The 21,010-nt window shown below is 37.1% G+C and overlaps 3 protein-coding genes across 12 annotated transcripts in view; 1 reads left to right on the forward strand and 2 right to left on the reverse strand.

Moving 5' to 3' along the window:
* LOC6052037 (GTPase-activating Rap/Ran-GAP domain-like protein 3) overlaps positions 1–21,010 on the forward strand; it is a 333,316-nt gene that overhangs the window by 245,044 nt on the left and 67,262 nt on the right. For 9 of the 10 annotated variants that reach the window (XM_038264587.1, XM_038264585.1, XM_038264586.1 and 6 more), the window contains one exon: positions 1,246–1,315. The exons of the other annotated variant lie outside the window; for it this stretch is intronic. In XM_038264587.1, the coding sequence (XP_038120515.1) occupies positions 1,246–1,315 (70 nt within the window). The remainder of the gene's footprint in view (positions 1–1,245; positions 1,316–21,010) is intronic. 10 annotated transcript variants of the gene reach the window in all.
* On the reverse strand, positions 5,718–6,826 carry LOC6036952. The gene is made up of 2 exons (XM_038264604.1): positions 6,699–6,826; positions 5,718–6,635 (listed from the first exon to the last, which is right to left on the reverse strand). The coding sequence occupies exon 2, from the start codon at positions 6,608–6,610 to the stop codon at positions 5,945–5,947; it is 666 nt and encodes a 221-aa protein (XP_038120532.1). The 5' UTR covers positions 6,611–6,635; positions 6,699–6,826; the 3' UTR covers positions 5,718–5,944.
* LOC6036951 lies at positions 7,018–8,822 on the reverse strand. Its single transcript, XM_038264598.1, has 4 exons — positions 8,599–8,822; positions 7,821–8,538; positions 7,418–7,616; positions 7,018–7,360 (listed from the first exon to the last, which is right to left on the reverse strand). Exons 1-4 carry the CDS (start codon positions 8,819–8,821, stop codon positions 7,115–7,117), a joined length of 1,386 nt encoding a protein of 461 aa, XP_038120526.1. The 5' UTR covers position 8,822; the 3' UTR covers positions 7,018–7,114.

A 21,010-nucleotide genomic window follows, 5' to 3' on the forward strand; every position in this document is an offset into this window, starting at 1 on the left:
AGGTGTTGGAATTTTGAATTTGATTGGAAAAAATGGCATTTAGAATTAATTAAAATATTATTTAGAATTTTGTCGGATTAGGGGTAAACAAGTTTTCGCCTACTTGATACAGCATTTGACGTATTGATCATAGGGTAAATAAGATCTATTTATTTTTTCAAAAATGTTTTATTTAATTATTTTTTAAATCAAAATTACAACTCCAATACTTCTAACTTACGTGAAATTGACCGAGGATTCCGAATATGACAAAATTGAGACCAAAAAGTGCCGTCTTCTTGGCCTACAGGGCAAAAACTAACGTTGTAAAATGTTTGTTCTAGAAAAATCGTAAAACTATGAGAAAAACTGCGATTGGCCAAAAAGTTAATACCGTAAGCTTATAATCCATGAAATTACCTATCTTTTGACCTATAGGAGTATGGGTGTTGGTGGCTGTTGCAAAAAGATATTAAGGTTTAAAAAAAATCCATTTTTAACAGTAATTTGCAAAAGCTATGAGAAAAAGTTAAACCAATCCTGGATGTCTATAGCACATTTTGAAGGGCTTCGAAAGACCATTTGAATGCATCTTAGAGAGTTGGAATTGATGAAGTTTTACGGAAATGTGAGCAATTTTAAGATTTTTCATGTGTTTTGGACCACAAACTTCAATGCCCGTTTTACCCCACTTCCCTTTGTCGTAGAGGGCTCATATTTGGCATGAGTTCATCTCATGCATAGACAAACAAACGCTGAAAGTTTCATCCAAATCGGAGCACCTCGATACGACCTCTAGAACAAACCGAGCAGAATCTACAAATACTGCCTCTTAAATGCAGTGTGGCGAAATGCCCGAAAAAAAGTGCGAAAAACAGACTCGATAATTTTCAATATATAATACGCAAAAGTTGAAACTGATAAAACGCCAACGCTTCCAAAACCTCCTTCAACAGCGGGCAGCAACAGTTGGAAGCGATAAAGCAGCAATTATGTCTATAATCGCCATCCAAAAAAAAAATTAAAAGAAGCACGAGTTGGTTTTCGCGCAAAGATAAGCGGAAAAGAAGGCGAGAGCAAATTCATCCCATTTATCACTGCCTTAAATCTAGCTTCTTTTTTCAGCTGGTGATGCTTTTTCATAAAGTGTTGCCCTGTGTGGGCGAAGAATATTTCTAACGAAAAAAAACCCTTATCTTCAACTGCCAAAACGCACAGATGCTAATTTTGTGTTTTTTTTTGTTCTTTTTCGAATTTTCCTTCCAGTACCTCTGCCACCGAGCTCATTTCGCGGAGAGGCGTTTTCTCGCGGCGTCACTATGGTTCAGTGGATCAGGTAGGTTAGGTTGAACATTCAGGTTACAGGAAGATGGATCAAACGTCCATGTCATAAAGCTTAATTAGCCTGCATTGTTATTCCAGTTGTAACTAAGTGATAGAGGTTTGCTCAGGATGGACATACAATGTAACAATGTCCCTGTTTGAGTTGGTGTTCTGTTGCTCAATTAAATAAAAAAAAAGTTTTTGTTCCATAAACTTGCTCAAAACTGTAATTTATTTAACCAAAAGCAGAGCAGTGATTTCGTTCGTTTGTTTACCATAACGCCACCCAAAAGGTGAGACAGTATTAGCAGTTTGTTAATCGGATTTGGTTGGATTACTTCTCCATGCTTCTATTTGGTTTACAAGGTCATATGACTTGTTTTGTGATAACAGCACAATTAGTGCAAATTTCTGTCGATAATTTTCAAAGAATCCGAGAATGCAGACCGTTTTCCGATTTGAACTTGTTTTCTTCTCGATATATTTTGCAACACTTTCGTAAATATAGTTAGTGGCAATTCTTAAGTATTAGACTGGTTTCGGTCCTAATTCTTTCCCATTCACCGATTACAATTCCTACAACTTTAAGTAAAAAAAAAATGAGAAAAACTTACATGCTCTCTTCTCATTATGCTATTCATAACTCGACGTAGTCGTGCTATCTTGTCGCACGTCGCTTTTTGACGTTCCGTGAAAACACGTTTTAATATTTGACCTTTAATTAACAAAAACTAGAGAACGAAATGTAAACAATTAAAAACACGTTTTGTTTGATTGACCATTCTGTGCATTGTCCCGAAGCTTCGTTGAATGCGGTTGTCCGAGGCCCGAGTTATAATTACAAATGTTTACTGTAGTCGGGCATGTACGTGTGTCAAACGCGTTCTGACTGAATTCCTTTTGGCCAGTTGTCACACTTACATACATTTTCAGACTGTGTCAAGATAGCACGACATGATTGAAATTTCAGTCATATTGAATAGCATTCAATATCCCAGGGATTGAATTCGATTTTTGGAGATCTGTGAAGGTCAAAAGGTGACGCATTCAGAGCTGCACAAAATGTCGTGCTTAACTCAATTTGACCACCAAAACCCACTTGCGACAAGATAGCTAGACAACGACGACTTTGTTTCAGATGAAAACGCTTTTCAGAAAAGCTGTTCTCTCAGATTTCGGTCATTCGATTATTTTTTTGTATTTTTTAATCCGACGGATACTTTTTTGGTGCCTTCGGTATGCCCAAAGAAGCCATTTTGCATCATTAGTTTGTCCATATAATTTTCCATACAAATTTGTATGAAAATTCAAAAATCTGTATCTTTTGAAGGAATTTTTTGATCGATTTGGTGTCTACGGCAAAGTTGTAGGTATGGATACGGACTACAATGGAAACAAAATGTTACACAGTAAAAAAAAAGGTGATTTTTTATTGAACTTTTTGTCACTAAAACTTGATTTGCAAAAAAACATTATTTTTATTTTTTTATTTTTTGATATGTTTTCGAGGACAACAAATGCCAACTTTTTTAGAAATTTCCAGGTTGTGCAAAAAATCTTTAACCGAGTTATGAATTTTTTAAACAATACTGATTTTTTCAAAAAATCGAAATATTGGTCGCAAAATTTTTTCAACTTCATTTTTCGATGAAAAATCAAATTTACAACCAAAAAGTACTCTACTGAAATTTTGATAAAGTGCACCGTTTTCAAGTTATAGCCATTTTTAGATGACTTTTTTGAAAATAGTCGAAGTTTTTCATTTTTTAAAATTAGTGCACATGTTTGCCCACTTTTGAAAAAAATATTTTTGAAAAGCTGAGAAAAATCTCTATATTTTGCTTTTTTGAACTTTGTTGATACGACCCTCAGTTGCTGAGATATTGCCATGCAAGGGTTTAAAAACATGAAAATTGATGTTTTCCAAGTCTCACCCAAACAACCCACCATTTTCTAACTTCGATATCTCAGCAACCAATGGTCCGATTTACAATGTTAAACTATGAAACATTCGTGAAATTTTCCGATCTTTTCGAAAAAAAAAATTTTTAATCAGGACTAACATTTCAAAAGGGCCAAATATTCAATATTTAGCCTTTTTAAAATGTAATTCTTGGTTTAAAATTTTTTTTTAATATTTTTTTCGAAAAGATCGGAAAATTTCACGAATGTGTCATGTTTTAACATTGTAAATCAAATCATTAGTTGCTGAGATATCGACGTTAGAAAATGGTGGGTTGTTTGGGTGAGACTTGGAAAACATCAATTTTCATGTTTTTAAACCATTGCATGGCAATATCTTATTAACTGAGGGTCGTATCAACAAGGTTCAAAAAAGCCTAATATAGAGAATTTTCTCAGCTTTTCAAAAATATTTTTTCGAAAGTGGGCAAACATGTGCTCACTAGTTTAAAAAAATGAAAAACTTCGACTATTTTCAAAAAAGTTACCTTTAAAATGGCTTTTACTTGAAAACGGTGCACTTTATCAAAATTTCACTAAAGTACTTTTTGACCAATTTGCGACCAATTTTCAGATGTTTTGAAAAAATCAGTATTGATTAAAAAATTCATAACTCGCTCAAAGATTTTTTGCACAACCTGGAAATTTCTGAAAAGTTGGAATTTGATGTCCTCTAAAGCATATAAAAAAAGTGTTTTTTTGCAAATCAAGTTTTAGTGACAAAAAGTTCAATAAAAAATCACCTTTTTTTTTACCGTGTATCATATTTTTCAGTGTGGTGCATATCCATACCTACAACTTTGCCGAAGACACCAAATCGATCAAAAAATTCCTTCAAAAGATACAGATTTTTGAATTTTCATGCATCATTTTTGTATGGCCAGCTGCCAAATTTGTATGGAAAATTATATGGACAAACTAATGATGCAAGATGGCTTCTTTTGGCATACCGAAGGCACCAAAAATGATTCAGCCGGATTAAAAAATACAAAAATTAAAATTCAAAAAAAAGATCGAATTCGTAGAGAACTGCTCAGATGCGGTAATTTCAAAAATTTCAAAACTACCAATATCACCCCAGTTTACCTTAAATGAAAACAAAAATCTTTACGCGTACACTGAGAATAAATGCTGTCGGTGCACTCGGGACTTGAGCACTTCTAGAATAATAAACAGAAAAAAAGTATCATAACATGTTTTAGAAACTACCACAGCAGATTTCATCTCAAAAAATTGCAAAATATCTACGAAACCCTGAATAATGTTATTGATATTTACTTGAAATATTTTTTTTTGCAATTCCGTCTTGAAACAACTTACTTTTCCTTTCATTCTCGAACGACGAAATGGCCTACTTTTCTCTACCAAAAATAACAGTATGGAAAATTAATGACTTTCAAAACAAGCACTGTGACGGGTGCTGGAAAGTTTTACTTTTCAGCACTAGTATCGCAAAGTAGCATTTTTCAGTTTTTTCTAGATTTTAATATAAAATTACATTCAAAAAGCGTTTTTTGTGTTTAAAAAAAAATTGAAAGCAAAACATGATTTTTTCAGCACTCGTCGTATTTATCCATCTCGGTAAACATCGTTGGATAAATGTACGGCTCGTGATGGAAAAAACTTCTTTTTGCAACTGGTTGCATGAACTACTATTTCAAGTTGGATATACTACTTTTAACAGTTTGTTAAGTTTCGTAGAACGAAATTCGCACAGAATAAAAATTTACATTTCCCTGAGTTCGGACTCCGAACTCGGATATTTGGCCCGTTCTTTTTCTGGTATGGGACCTGTCATCGTCGCTCAGTACACACCACGTGACTTTCGCTGCGGAGCCGTACAATCCCCCGGGGCATCGCGATAATTTGAGGCTTTCTTTCTCTTTGTGTTGAGCAAGCAAAGGCAAACTCGCCCCAAAAATCGTTGTAATTATGTAATCATTGTCCGGATATAATCGGCTATGAATGAAGCAGCAGCTATTTAAGGCAAGCGTTACGCAAGACTGAAACAAACCAAAAAACGCTGGACGCCTTGTCTTTGTTCTCCATTTCGGGAAAGTGCAAAATAACGACAAGTTTGCCGGAATGATCTGGTTGACATGAATTTCAATGTGGTTTCCCTGGCGTGTCTGAAAGTCGACGAGATATTCGTGTTGTAACTTCTACGAAGGAATTTGATCGACTTTGCAAACCACTTCTCGCATGGAGATGAAAACCACGGAAAAGTTGTGTTATTAGTTTTCAGCCAATGTTGAACTCCGTGTTCGGGTGTGGGTGTTTTTAGGTTGCAACAATTCGTCTGAATGGGGGATGAAATGTGGGCTGATGCTTTTGGGAAGGTGAACAAGATGCGGACAGGCGTAAGTTCACCTTTGTTGTTTGAACATTAGGGGAGATTTCCATTTTCAGGGGTGGATTCAACTATCGGATATTGATTGAAATTATACTAAAACTGGCGATCAAAAATTAATTTATTTGTTAGCATTAAGGACTTAAAACCTGAAAAAAATTAATTGCTGAAATTATAGAATATTTATTATTTTAGTTTGACAGTCTTCATAACTGTTCGTGAATCTGAAAAGTAAAATTTATTAAGAAAATGAAAAATCGAAATATCGTAGATCGTGGAAGCAAAGGTTTGATCCCTGCGAAGTAGACAAAGCAAAAGCAAAAACATTCATTAGAACCTTCTCGAAAACAACTTACGATTGGGCAAAATGTAAATCTTGTTCGTTATCTGGTAATAGTCAAAGTCCTCCTCGACTTCGTCCATCCGGTCGTGCGCGTTGGGATCGTCGCTCATGTACTGCTGATCACCGGCATCCCTCATCCGGTTGTGCTGGCTGTGGCCAATCTTCTCGTTGAAGCTCTTCAGGATGTCCTCCGGTACCTTCGGGTAGTTGGTCTGATTGGGTGGATACTCGAAGCCAAGCTTGAGCAGCACGTGCGCCTTAATGGACTTCAGCGATGCCTTCGCGAACACACTCCGGAACTGGCAGGCTGGACAGTGAAACTGGTGCTGCTCGAAGCGGGAGTGGCCACTGTACGTGGCCTTCAGATCATCCTCCGAGTCGTAGTGCCGCCGATGTACGCCAAGCTGTTTGTCGTTCAACGACTTGAAGTGCTGCGATACGTTAAGGTTGTTATCGTACTTCAGAACGGTTTCCTCCACGGAAGCGCTGGAATCGCTGCTGTCGTATCCGTCACTACCCGGCAGCAGGCCAAACGTGCACTTGAACAGTAACAACGAGTACACAGTCCACAGCCCGTACCGGGAAACCCTTCCGCCGGTCTTGGCCATCTTCTCGTGAGCCCAAATCTTCCTACGACCTTTCAGCACTAGCATTACACTTCAACCACGTCGTTACGCACTAAGACAACATAACCCAAATCAGTCAGGTGCAGGAAATGTGCGGTCAAAGTGTTCACTGAACTGAACTCAATGTGCGTGGTTCACCTGGATATCGCAGTCCAAACAGGCAGGTCAGACCACTCAGCCAGAAGGAATCCGTACCAACCAGAACGGTGCCGATGTTCCGCGGGACTAGCGATGGTCTGTGTCAAGCGCAGCGTCTTATATACACACTGCGGAAATCAAGATTCAATCAATTACCGCTAATAACTCGGGCGCGGACTCAATTGACGGTCGGTTGACTGAAGCGGCTGGTGCTGTTGCCGAGTGGGATGCGGGACAGAGAATGAGTGCAGACTTGTCAGCAGAGGTCAAACCATTCAAAGGAGCAATCATGCATTGGTTAGCTTGGTAAAGCTTGTTTTCATTTTATTCAATTAATTGTGAATGTAATTTTTCCTTCTAATTTTAGTTACAAAGTTTGACACAGCATCATATTTAGTACATTTTCAGCAAAAACGTTAGCATTGAGTAAACCAAATTAATTAAATTGGCAAATGTGTCCAAATTAAGATCAAACATTCCTCCAGCCCGAACCTTGAATCCTCCATGAACCTGGCGTTGTAGCAGCAGAGCATTTTGGAATATTGACTTCCGATATTTGCCCTGTATCATGTTGGCTTCATCCCTTGGTAGAACGTTGAACCAATCGATGACGTATACGTAGCGGGCAATTTTGTTGTTCTGAAAGGGAATAAAGGTACACGTTGCTCAACAGATAACTCAATCACTTTCAGTTACCATTTTCTCCAACTTATCAAACAGGTTGCAGCACACGTAAACTTCCAAAATAAACTGAATCGCAACCACCTGCAGTGGCAGCCGGCCAAGTGATGGTTCTATGATAAACATAAAAGTATTCACCGTGATCATCAGCGCGGCCGAGGTCAACAGTATGAAAAAGTTGGCACTTGATACGGGTTTGAGTCGTTGGTGGTGGCTGGAAACGGGAAGGTCATAATTATGCATCCAACCTTCTTGGACTATACTGCCCTTGATGGCATAAATGTCCCATATGCATTTTCATCGCTTTTTAGTTATTGATGCAGTTTGGTTCAAAATCTTGTGCTCTTTCAGAAAAGCGTGGGACAAACTTCAAATGCGTTTTTTGGGACATTTATGCGAATTTGGGTAGTATACCAACCTAACAAACGAAGAATGGTGCGAAATTGCGTTCGTAAAGGTTGAATCCAACCTGCTCCAAAACTTGGTTCGTTCATTTTCATTAGATTCCGCCAGTTCTAAGGTATTCAGAGCGAAGTTCGCAACAACTTGTTCAAACATTCCATCAAACTGCTGCACAATTACAGTCAACTCCGTGCACAGGCTGTTTAGCAAGGTTCCAAACTGAGTCAGGCTTATAAACAGAACAACACTCCAGCTGATCCCAACTACCGAGCTTAGCGTTTCGATACAATAGCTCAGACGAGCTGGGAACACCTCAGGAGGAAGGGGCATCCGAAAAACGGACGCCGTGCGAAACTCCGTGAAGTAATAGTACGTAGCGTTGAGCGTGGTGTAGCTTGTGAACATTGCGGTCAACTTGATATTTCTTACGAAAGTCGCCTTTCGAAGCTCAAAAGACAAAGATTCGTCCCGGAGACAGTTCTTCGAGTTGATGTAACCCTTCAGTGATAAAATGGTACTCCGATGGTAAGCTAGACAGGCGGCCCGGCCGAGGGCTGTAGTTAGCACAATGCACATGTTGAAGATCGTTATGAACTCTTCTGCGGTAGCCGTTGAGTCGAACGCGGTCCAGAAAAGCTGAACCATGTGAAGGGTGTACTGAAGAAAAGTGAGAATTTTGATTGTTAGCCAAACATTTCGAACCAACGGCCTGGTCGAGGGGGGAATGGAGAGATCTGAAATATTTAAATATGTTTTATTTATACGCTTGAGTATTTGCCACAACTGAAACCAACCAAAAAGCACGTGAAGCCTATCAACCAGCCAAAAATAGTTTGATTGAATTTTAAATTCTACTAATCGCAATAAATACTGCGAAGTTTTTCGTATCATGTTCGCGCTGTTGCCTCCCATTGACTTGTAATTTATTGGTTCATTGAAGCCCTTTATATGCTTCCGTAAAAGTGCAACGTAACTGTGACGACCAACTGTAAATTTCCTATGAAACAAAAAGGACATCCGAAGTTCATGAAATGTAATATTCAGTTCAAAAACAATTACGAATAAATCTTTAATGCACAATAAAAAGCATGAATTGGCAACATATAAATTGCCGGTGGTCTCTGCTCAACGTTCTTACAAAATACCAATTACAAATTCAGAATGATAACTGTATTTTTATGGATTGTAATAAGTATACAATATTTCGAATAAACCATCTTTACACAAAAATAAGTGTTTGACCATTCAATCATATTTTTAATACAGTCGACTCTCTGGCTGTCGATCTTCTCGATATCAATATTGCTCCATGTACCGATGAATTCTTCAGTCCCTTCAAACTGCATACTTCGATTGACTTTATTCCTCGATATTTTCTCTTTCTTGAAGGATCTTTTCCTCGACGGTCCCTTGGATTCTATTTGCTTTAAACATCTATTCCGGTTGTCAATAATTTCACTTTCTCATGGCTTGCATAGACATTTTTCTTTGAAAAACGAAGCTTTGAAGGGTGTTTGACATTTCTTTGTTTTTGTTTGCTGGGCGTTGCAATGATTCTCTCCCATAGCTGGTTAGCAAGAAAAAACAAATTTCAATCGAGTCTTCATTTTGTCGAGTTTATCCCGCCCGTGTGGATCAATCGGACCGTGCACTGGACTCACAATCCAGAGGTCGCCGGTTCGAATCCCGCGGCGGGCGCTCTAAAATTCTTTGTGTAAATATGGGTATTCGGCGCCGTCGCTCCGTGCCATACTTTCATACACTTAGGAGCCCAGGGCGGCGAAGTCCTTGTAGATAAAAAGGAAGACACTAGTGGTTGGTACTAGCAATGGTGGCCGACAGCTATAAAGTCAACTTCGTTCTTCATTTTGCATCGTTCTGTAAACTGATGCTTCTCTTCCTCGACGGTCCCTTGGATATTGACAACCAGAGAGTCGACTGTATAATGTGCTAAGTAGGTTATTTGTCCCTAATTTGGGCCTACTAAGCCGAGCGCACTTTTAATTTGATGTATTCTCAAAGGCTGCTATATGCAGCCTTGCCTTTATATTACATGAATAAGATGGTTTTTGAATGGTTATGCTGGATACTTTATATCACAGTATAGGCCCGAGAATCTAAAACATTTTTGTTCGAATTTTGGGTTTTTGCCTTCCTCACCTCACTGAGGCAAGGCTATTAAATCACTCGAAAAATGAACTTCGTAAATACACCTCCTAGATATACATTCACGTATACCTATCGACTCAGAATCAAATTCTGAACAAATGTCTGTGGGGATGTGTGTAGACATGATTTTTTTTCCACACGATCATCTCAGAACTGGCTGAACCGATTTTGGCCGGATCCGCCTTATTCTGTTCGTTTTGGGGTCCCCTAAGACCCTATTAAATTTTGTTCTGTTTAGTGAAATACTTTTAAAGTTATGCCATGCAAAAGTTTTTTTTTTGTAGCTACAAAAAAGGGTGATTTTTGCATAACCTCAAAGCCCGGGTCTTTTTGCTTACGCGCGAGAGTCGCGCAGCATGGAAGGCACCAACCACTTCAAGGTCGATTAGGTAACGTTTTTCGACCTACCTTATGATTGGTTGAAATCTCGAAGCACGTGGTGAACTTTTTTGACGTACGGTTCAGCCCCAGCTCATACAGTACAGCCCCAAAAATTCGGTCGACAAACATGCTAAACCATTGTCATGTTTTAAGCATAAGCATGTGATCAAACATTTATTGCGTAGCCAAATATTAGGCCCGTAATATGCAAGAAAGACTGTAACATATGAAAAGCGCACACAAACTGTCACAGTTTGTAGAATTGGGTCCTAAATTGAAGCTTAGATTGTTGATATTATTGTTTACAGAGATAAAGCTTATTTTTCTGAGTACAATGACACTTTGTACGACCACAAAGAGTTTAAAATGGATTTTTAAATCAATTTTGAAAAATTAACCTCGCAGTCCTTCTTGTCAGAAAAGCTCCTTCTTGACAGCTCGTTCCAAGGGGACTATAGTTGATCCATCGAAAAAATGTTGTCTTGTCATTATTTTTGTTTGCATTAAAATAAAAAAAAGTGATCAGAAATGGTTTTTGATCGAGTTTTTTACCGTTGTACATAAAAATTGACATAGGGCTTTATTACCCAATTGTCATATGTACCGAAAATATATCCTTGCTCTCCGAGATGGGCGAAGTATCTTTAATCAGTTATTTTTTTTGATTTGGTGGCAGTTTAGTGATTGTTTTTGCAAAAACACATTGCCGGTGGTTGGAGATTCGGGGGACGGCTCTCATTCGTGTGCTGAGCGATGAATGCCGTGACGCTGAGTGGCAACAAGCGGTAAGCAAAAGTGGTGAAAATGTTGGACCTAATGGGCAACTAGCAATTTGCCAAGAAAAAAGTGAAGAGTGATATATTTATTGCTATATTTCTAATTTAAGAGGAAAAAGTGAATTATTCTTGCCCGCCAAAATGAAATTAATTTATTGAATTAAGTTTGGCAGACCCACAATAGGTTCCGGGGCCAAAATAGGGACAAATACCTTATAATAATCCTTATAATACTTGGAAAAACATTATGTTACAGTCCAGACTCGATTATCCGAAGCCTCTACTATCCGAAGTTCTATTATCGAATGGTCTGATATGGATGATGAACAAAAAAAAGTTTTATTTCTTTTTGTTTTCTAATTTTAAAAAATCAAATTTGAGATCTGCGATTCATTTAAGTCAAATTTGAGTGAGTGATTGCCTATATAGTCCCGCCCGTGTGGATCAATCGGACCGCGCACTGGACTCACAATCCAGAGGTCGCCGGTTCGAGTCCCGCGGCGGGCGCTCTAAAATTCTTTGTGTAAATATGGGTATTCGGCGCCGTCGCTCCGTGCCATACTTTCATACACTTAGGAGCCCAGGGCGGCGAAGTCCTTGTAGATAAAAAGGAAGAAACTAGTGGTTGGTACTAGCAATGGTGGCCGACAGCTGTAAAGTCAACTTCGTTTCGATTGCCTATAAAATTACCAAATGTTCATGAGCGTGAGAACCACGAAGGAATATATTCACGTTTAGAGTGCAAATGCACCATACTCATGAATAAATTCTTTCGCGGTTCTCACATTCACGATTACGGGAATTGATTTTTTTTTTCCTGTGTAGAATTTTGCAGGGTAATGAAAACCTCTTACTTCTCGTGCACATAATCCTGAAATAGACATTTCCACTCAAACTTGCTTGCATAATTAAAGGAACGTTTCTCTATTCCACTACAAAAATCATTATTTTCTAACCCGTTGACTAAAGCGTCACAGGTTCGAAGAAATTATATTAAAAAATGTACAAATATAATCAGTAATTTTGACAAAGTGACTTAATAAAACCAATGAATACACGGAGAAAAAAGAGTTCCCAAAATCGTAAACATGCGTTCATGAATATGGGAACCACGAACAAAGTGCTCAAATCCCATGGTACGTTTTTGAAAAGAATGTCGCCTCCGGTTTACTTGGATCAACCATTCTGTTGAGTTGCATCTTGGTGTACCAATGTGCTTTAGGTACAGTTGCTATGGTGTGACAATAAACAGTTCGGTTTGGGTGCTTGAGTGACAGGAAAACCACACCACGGCACACCAGAACTTGGTTTTCAGTGAAGTCTAATTAAACCTAAAAGAAAAAAAGGAGAAAAATCCGACGAGTTGGTCCGACTTCGAATCAGTTTAATTGGGAGCTTCGTCGGAGGATGGAAAAAAATAAAGTGTTGTACAAATGCCATTTATTAACCATTATATACGCGCTGATCCCTGTTTTGCCTGATGGGATTGGAAGTTTAAAGATTTAGAAAGTTTAGGAGGGATAGACAATGCCCATGATCTCTTCCATTCTGAAAATGGTCATTAGAAGCAGCGCGATCCGAGCAGATTGTCATAGGATTGTTATTGTAATAGCAGACTATTCATATTTTTAAGTTATTCTTCGAACAAATCTTTGTTTGTTATTTTAACAACTGATCCGATCATCCCAATAATAGTTGGAGGTATTCTTCCATAACTAAAACAGTTATTCCAAAGTTGTTTTGGCTTTCAACCAATATCAGACCAATAACAAATTTTGTTATGATAACATGAACTGTTATTAAACTCTTATGCAAAAATGGATTTTTCAAGAAGATTCCATAACACTTTCTGTTATTTTAACAGTATTTGTTATTGAAATGGCCTGAATTTTGTCATTACCGTCTGCCCGGGCCGTCAATTAACTCTCATTTCTGCAGCTACCAAAAAGCAAAGCAATCCACTTTAACGACTCCCGGGTCTTTTGTGGTCTCTGTTTCAAGTTTCTGCTCATTTCTAGGCGTCCGAAGGTTATGCGTGGTGAGCCACCCAAAACCTCTTTTACGAAAATGGATCGACGTCTTACTTCCCCATCCGATAGAAGGCCAGGAGGATAAGGCGGGAATCGAACCCACGCCACATAGCAACTTAGGGATCGGCAGCCGAAGCTGCTAACCACCGTGCCAGGAGGCCCTCTGCAGCTACCTATACGGTAGAATTTGTGCCAGAGTGGTAGAGATCTACGCTGAAAACAGCGAAAAATTGCGCTAGTTTTTCAGCTGTCAGATATTTTTGCCAGTAATATGCGAAATCAAACCAGCAGAACCAAGTCGAAAAAAAAAAAAACGAAGTTGACTTTATAGCTGTCGGCCACCATTGCTAGTACCAACCACTAGTGTCTTCCTTTTTAGCTACAAGGACTTCGCCGCCCTGGGCTCCTAAGTGTATGAAAGTATGGCACGGAGCGACGGCGCCGAATACCCATATTTACACAAAGAATTTTAGAGCGCCCGCCGCGGGATTCGAACCGGCGACCTCTGGATTGGAGTCCAGTGCGCGGTCCGATTGATCCACACGGGCGGGGAACCAAGTCACTGATTTTAATTCTGCTCTGCTACTGATTTAAGCGTAAAATTTCGCTGGTCTGGCGAAATATTTGGCAAATATCAGCAAAATCAAACAAGAAATTCTCTCTGCTAATTTGGTGATGGATTCAATATTTCATCACCAGCCTTTTGGCCGCCATCTTACAAACTAACATGCTTAATCAAGTAAGAGAAGTTTAGTCGTCATAATTATGCTCTACAATCAAAAATAAGAAAACTTTTTTTTTGTGATTCGATAATTCGAAATGAAAGTGGACTGTGTTTTCTAACTTTGCTAGGGTGGTACCATAAACTATTCTGTATTTCAAAACATTTATGTTTAATTTACAGAGATGGTAAAACTGTTCCAATCATGAATCCATCACATTTCTCGAAATTAATCCTGATGTTTTTTTTTGTGTTTGATAAAAGCTGCTTTGATTGAAAATTCCAACAAATACAATAATTCTCCTCATTTTTTTTTTTTTGTGGAAAATTAGCTGTAACCTCCTGTTACGGACTGTCCCTTTTTTACACGGTGCCCACGCACACTATCAAAACAATTGTTTGAGTATCGTTTGACAGTTTTTGATTGTTTATAAACTGCACTTTATTGCATGCTCAACAAGTCACCCTCTCTTACGGAGCCCGCTCTCGTTCTGCGTGCTAGAATGTGACTCATTGCTTTGCTGCACGGGGAATTCAACATACCTACTGTTATTAAATTTCGGGCAATGTTTTGTTGTTTGCAAAAGATAAAACAATGAAAAGGTTTGAGGAACTGCCTCTCTTTCATGCTTATTATAAGAAATCAAAAGCATTGCTTCAAACAACATGTTAACAATTGACAGGTTACCCTATTGTCCCACGATTCCCGCATGCATCGTCACATCGTCGCTTGTGTGCTATTTGTGACACGTCTGCTGTAAAAAGATAGGACGTGTCACAAGATAGCACACAAGTAACGACATGCAGATTGGAACCGCTAGATACAATAAGGCGAAATCAAAAATGTCAAAGTGAGGTTGTACCGCTGCTGGAAGCGTTGACTTTACTGGCGTTGTCAACAGTCCGATTAGTTTTGCAGGGGATTGCAGGTTACCTTGAACTTTGAGAAGAAAATCCTACAAAATTGTGCATCGGTGGAAAACCATTAAAAATTAATAGAAAATATCTAAAAAATTTAACGAAATTGCATGACTGCAAATGATTAAAATAAAATGTCCTGTTTTTTCATCCTCATTTTTTATGCCATACATTTTGGTGGCACACTTTTCAAACAAATTACACAGAAAAAAATCAATTCCCGTAATCGTGAATTAAGTTCACGAATGTGAGATCCACGAAGGAATTTATTCATGAGTATGGTGCATTTGCACCATAAACGTGAATATATTCCTTCGTGGTTCTCATAATCGTGAACTGACTTCACGGTTTCGAGAATTGATTTTTTTCTGTGTATAGTCGTACTGAGCCGTGGCTTCAAACTTTTTCTTACGGCGGCCAAACGGCAGCAGAGCAAAGATGAGATGTGACCTCGGTGACGGCGACGAGGACCACTTGGTGAATTATAAATTTGTGCTGTTCGAGCGCGTTCCGACGCGCGCCCATGAGGCATGAAAATAACGAGACCACAAACAACGCTGAGCTTTGGTGGCTTGTTTTTACTTTTAGACGACAAATTGCTCCTCGGTGAAAAAAATATGTCTAAGTATCTGCAGAGTAACCCAACCAAAAGTATTTTAATTTATGTAGTAGGTTTCATTTTAGTAGAAGAAAGTATTTTTATTGGATTCCTCTAGGAATTTGTGTATCAAAGCATGGTGAAGTTTTATGAACAGGATTACGAGACATGATTAAAAAAAAACAGGTTAGTATTTCGGTACGCCACGCGCAAAAACGGAAAAAATACAAAAACAAGAAAATTGTTTAGTTAGAATTTCTTAAGGGGTTACTTACATGTAAAAAATCTCAAAATTTTATGTTACAGAATATTTGTTAAATCCACTCAAAAGATGATTATTAATCACTCCTGAAAGTTTCATGAAGATATTTCATGATTAAACTGAGAAGAGACGATATAAGCTCAAAATTTTGCCATGCGTAAGGCCGGCTGGCAAACTTTGGTGGCGTTTTTCTCTAAACCCCGAGTTGATTTACGGGTGCCACGATATCTCGAGATGGGATGGTCCAAATTGGCTGAAATTTGAGGTGAAGACTCTCAAGATGTATCCCGTGTGCGTGACGAAGCCCATTTTTTTTAATTTGCTTTTTAAAAAATATAAAATACAAAACTAACGATTTTTTATGTGAAAAACACAAAAATATTTTTATCTTTTTTTAAAATAAACTTTTTGAAAATCGGGCTTCGTCATGCACACGGAATCGGTTTAACGAATCTTCACCACAATTTTTAGCCGATTTGATCAAGACAGTGTTGAGATATCGTGGCACCCGTTTTTTGAAACTGCTAACTTGAAGTTGCTATATCTCGGTAATGATGCATACAATTATCTTCAAGTTTGTTTTGTTAGTAGGTGAAAATGTGTATTTTAATACCCTAAAAAGAATTTAAAAAAGTTGAAATATGCTCTCATACTAACCTCTGACTTTTTTACCGATATACATGTATGTAACCCCTTAACCTAGCATTTTTTCAGAATTTCTTTTTCGAGAATTATGAATGGTTTGTGTCTAGTATGAAATAAAATTACAACCCTGGTTATTGTATTTGCATTGTGAGCAGTTCTCTAGGATTTCGGTCATTCGATTTTTTTTGTATTTTTTAATCCGACTGAAACTTTTTTGGTGCCTTCGGTATGCCCAAAGAAGCCATTTTGCATCATTAGTTTGTCCATATAATTTTCCATACAAATTTGGCAGCTGTCCATACAAAAATGATGTATGAAAATTCAAAAATCTGTATCTTTTGAAGGAATTTTTTGATCGATTTGGTGTCTTCGGCAAAGTTGTAGGTATGGATACGGACTACACTGGAAAAAAATAATACACGGTAAAAAAATTTGGTGATTTTTTTATTTAACTTTTTGTCACTAAAACTTGATTTACAAAAAAACACTATTTTTTATTTTTTTTATTTTTTGATATGTTTTAGAAGACATAAAATGCCAACTTTCAGAAATTTCCAGGTTGTGCAAAAAATCATTGACCGAGTTATGAATTTTTTAATCAATACTGATTTTTTCAAAAAATCGAAATTTTGGTGGTAAAAATTTTTCAACTTCATTTTTCGATGTAAAATTAAATTTGCAATTACAAAGTACTTTAGTGAAATTTTGATAAAGTGCACCGTTTTCAAGTTATAGCCATATTTAAGTGACTTTTTTGAAAATAGTCGCAGTTTTTCATTTTTTTTTAAATTAGTGCACATGTTTGCACAGTTTTGAAAAAAATATTTTTGAAAAGCTGAGAAAATTCTCTATATTTTGCTTATTCGGACTTTGTTGATACGACCTTTAGTTGCTGAGATATTGCAATGCAAAGGTTTAAAAACAGGAAAATTGATGTTTTCTAAGTTTCACCCAAACAACCCACCATTTTCTATCGTCAATATATTAGCAACTAATGGTCCGATTTTCAATGTTAATATATGAAAAATTTGTGAAATTTTTCGATCTTTTCGAAAAAAATATTTTCGGAATTTTCAAATCAAGACTAACATTTCAAAAAGGCCAAACATTCAATATTACGCCCTTTTAAAATGTTAGTCTTGATTTGAAAATCGAAAAATGAAGTTGAAAAATTTTACGACCAAAATTTCGATTTTTTGAAAAAATCAGTATTGATTAAAAAATTCATAACTCGGTAAATGATTTTTTGCACGACCTGGAAATTTCTGAAAAGTTGGCATTTTATGTCTTCTAAAACATATCAAAAAATAAAAAAAAATTAAAAATAGTATTTTTTTGTAAATCAAGTTTTAGTGATAAAAAGTTAAATAAAAAAATCACCAAATTTTTTTTACCGTGTATTATTTTTTTCCAGTGTAGTCCGTATCCATACCTACAACTTTGCCGAAGACACCAAATCGATCAAAAAATTCCTTCAAAAGATACAGATTTTTGAATTTTCATACATCATTTTTGTATGGACAGCTGCCAAATTTGTATGGAAAATTATATGGACAAACTAATGATGCAAAATGGCTTCTTTGGGCATACCGAAGGCACCAAAAAAGTTTCAGTCGGATTAAAAAATACAAAAATTAAAATTGAAGAAAAAAGACCGATTTCGTAGAGAATTGCTCTTGTACAGTATGTAAAAAAAGTATTTACACCCCTTGGGCACTATGCACATTTTGTGATGAAACATGTGAAAAATTTAAAGTTTGACAGGAACCTAGTACTACGTTTTGTTCAGAAACTCATGCCAAACATTTTGCTACAAAAAGCTCATGAAAAGATGATTTCTATAAAAGTTATATAACAAATACTATTACGAAAATAAAAGGTGCCAAAAAGTATGTACACCTTTCGAAAAATTAACATAAATAATGTTATTTGTTAACAAATCACCATAAATCCAGTCTCCCAACTCCAAATAGGCATCCTTGACAGATTAAAAAAAGAATTTGGATTGAATATAAAGTTTACTAACTACTTAGTATAAAAGTATATATAACTCTGGAAATTCTATATAAAACTTATCTAAACTTTATTTTGCAAACTTTTAATTCAACTAAATGTCAATATATTACCATATAATTGCTAAATAAACATTTTGGAGTGGGTATAACACCGTTTGGGGGTATTTGTATCGATAGAATAGATTTTTCGTTGGAATTTCGTACCAACCCGGAATTACGTCGTAGGAAAATCCGCCGGCATCCGAACCGGTCCACGATTCACAAGTCAACCTATGTGGAATCGGAAAGGGCATAAAATTTCCGATCTTTTGATACCCAAACATCTAGGTTTTCTTTAAAACCTACGTTTTTAAATACCTGGGCAAAAAGTAAGTTTGATCCACGAGAACAAAAATTACGAAATTCCATACATTTTCGGCAGTTTGCTCAAACGAAACCATAACAACGTTTTTGCTTAGGTATTTAAAAACGTAGGTTTTAAAGAAAACCTAGATGTTTGGGTATCAAAAGATCGGAAATTTTATGCCTTTTCCGATTCCACATAGGTTGACTTGTGAATCGTGGACCGGTTCGGATGCCGGCGGATTTTCCTACGACGTAATTCCGGGTTGGTACGAAATTCCAACGAAAAATCTATTCTATCGATACAAATACCCCCAAAACGGTGTTATACCCACTCCAAAATGTTTATTTAGCAATTATATGGTAATATATTGACATTAAGTTGAATTAGAAGTTTTCAAAATTAAGTTTAGATAATTTTTATAATGAATTTCCAGAGTTATATACACTTTTATACTAAGTAATTAGTAAACTTTATATTCAATCCAAATTATTTTTTTAATTAGTCAAGGATGCCTATTTGGAGTTGGGAGACTGGATTTATGGTGATTTGTCAACAAATAACTTTATTTATGTTAATTTTTCGAAAGGTGTACAAACTTTTTTTGCACCTTTTTTATTTTTGTAATAGTATTTGTTATATAACTTTTCATAGAAATCATCTTTTCATAAGCTTTTTATTGCACAATGTTCGGCATGAGTTTCTGAACAAAACGTAGTACTAGGTTTCTGTCAAACTTTAAGTTGTTACATGTTTCATCGCAAAATGTGCATAGTGCCCAAGGGGTGTAAATACTTTTTTTACATACTGTATATTAGCGGAAAACCGATTGATTTTTAACCCACCGGAGGTCGCGTACGTGTACTTTGTACACAGTTTGTAAGGGCACTTGTAAGAAAGGCGAAAACACGCGACTTTCCGAAGGTTAAGCTTATTCCAAAATTTTCCCACTTTTAATTTTTTTAAAGAATGTGTTTTTAATGGTATGCATTTTTTTAATATTATTTTTGGATGTTTATTTATTTGATTTAAAGAACCAGTATATCATTGAAAATGAGGAAAACTTCCATTATATTCTTCATATTAACATTCCAACGCCCAAGGCTCCAAAAAAGTTGGAACGGTAACTTCAACTCGCTGGTGATTTGTTAGGATGTCTAGATGATCTTAGAACTTTGCAGTACTCAATTTGATCAAATCTGTAATTTTTGCGATCAAAAACATCGTTCCAACATTTTTTTCGCGTGTAAAAATAAATTCGCCAGAAATTCCGCGGAGGCAGTCTTTTTGGAAAAGTTGGAACGATGTTTTCGGTCGCAGAAATTACAGATTTGTTCAAATCAAGTTAGACATTCTCACAAATCATTTGAAACAAGAATCGTCTCGATTGAGTTATGCCGTGTAAGTTGGACATGCGTTGGGCGTTCCAGTGTTAATATTAATTAAGACAGTTTTCAAGTAATGACAACATAAGATTCAAGAAAACTATAATTTTAAATGATGGAACTATCGATTTAAAGTAAGTTTAGTCCGAATGTATGACAAAAGGTCGAAAGACATAAGGTCGACTGGACAAAAGGTTGAATGGACAAATGGTCGAATGGACAAAAGGTCGAATTAAAAAAAATCGCTAAACAAAATTTTTATGTAAGCCTAATTGGAAATCATCGTGAACTGGAACTGCCGGTCGTTAGCCCGGGTAAAGTGGAAACGTTGAGATTGTTGTTGTCCTCTGCTCTCATCTCGCAAAAAGCCATACAGAGAACCACGTCCCTTTCAACCGGCTCCGTGGCTTAATGGTTACGGCCTCTGTTTCCCAAGCAGAAGGTTCAGGAATCAAATCCCGGTCGGTACCTTTGAAATTTGGAATAAGGAATTTGAATATGAATAAAAACTAAAATCAATCAGGTGGGATTCGAACTCACACCTTTGGTGGTCTGGGACGCTAAGCAGTCGGCCATCAGAAGGTTTACACTCTTGTGGTGAATTGATCCGTAGTGTTGAAACATGTTATCTTCTCATATTAAATACACGCTGAACCCTGATTTGCCTGAGGGGATTGGAAGTCTAAATATAGATCGAGTTTCCTTCAGATGCTTGCTTCTATGTTTAGGCGGGGCCGAACAATGCCCAGCGACCTCGGAATTGGACCGCAAGGAGCTCTGTCATTCTGAAATGGGTCGTTGGAAGCAGCGCGAGGGCTGTCACCACCTAATACCCGGGACTGAGATAAGCTGTATCAGCATTCGGCATATACACAGTCTGATACAAATTATACATTCCTATAATTTCGCTACCGGTTAGCGGGTATTGGATTGGACCACACACACACACACACATTAATTGAG

Source organism: Culex quinquefasciatus, chromosome 3, assembly GCF_015732765.1.
Source record: "Culex quinquefasciatus strain JHB chromosome 3, VPISU_Cqui_1.0_pri_paternal, whole genome shotgun sequence".
NCBI classification, from domain to species: Eukaryota; Metazoa; Arthropoda; class Insecta; order Diptera; family Culicidae; genus Culex; species Culex quinquefasciatus.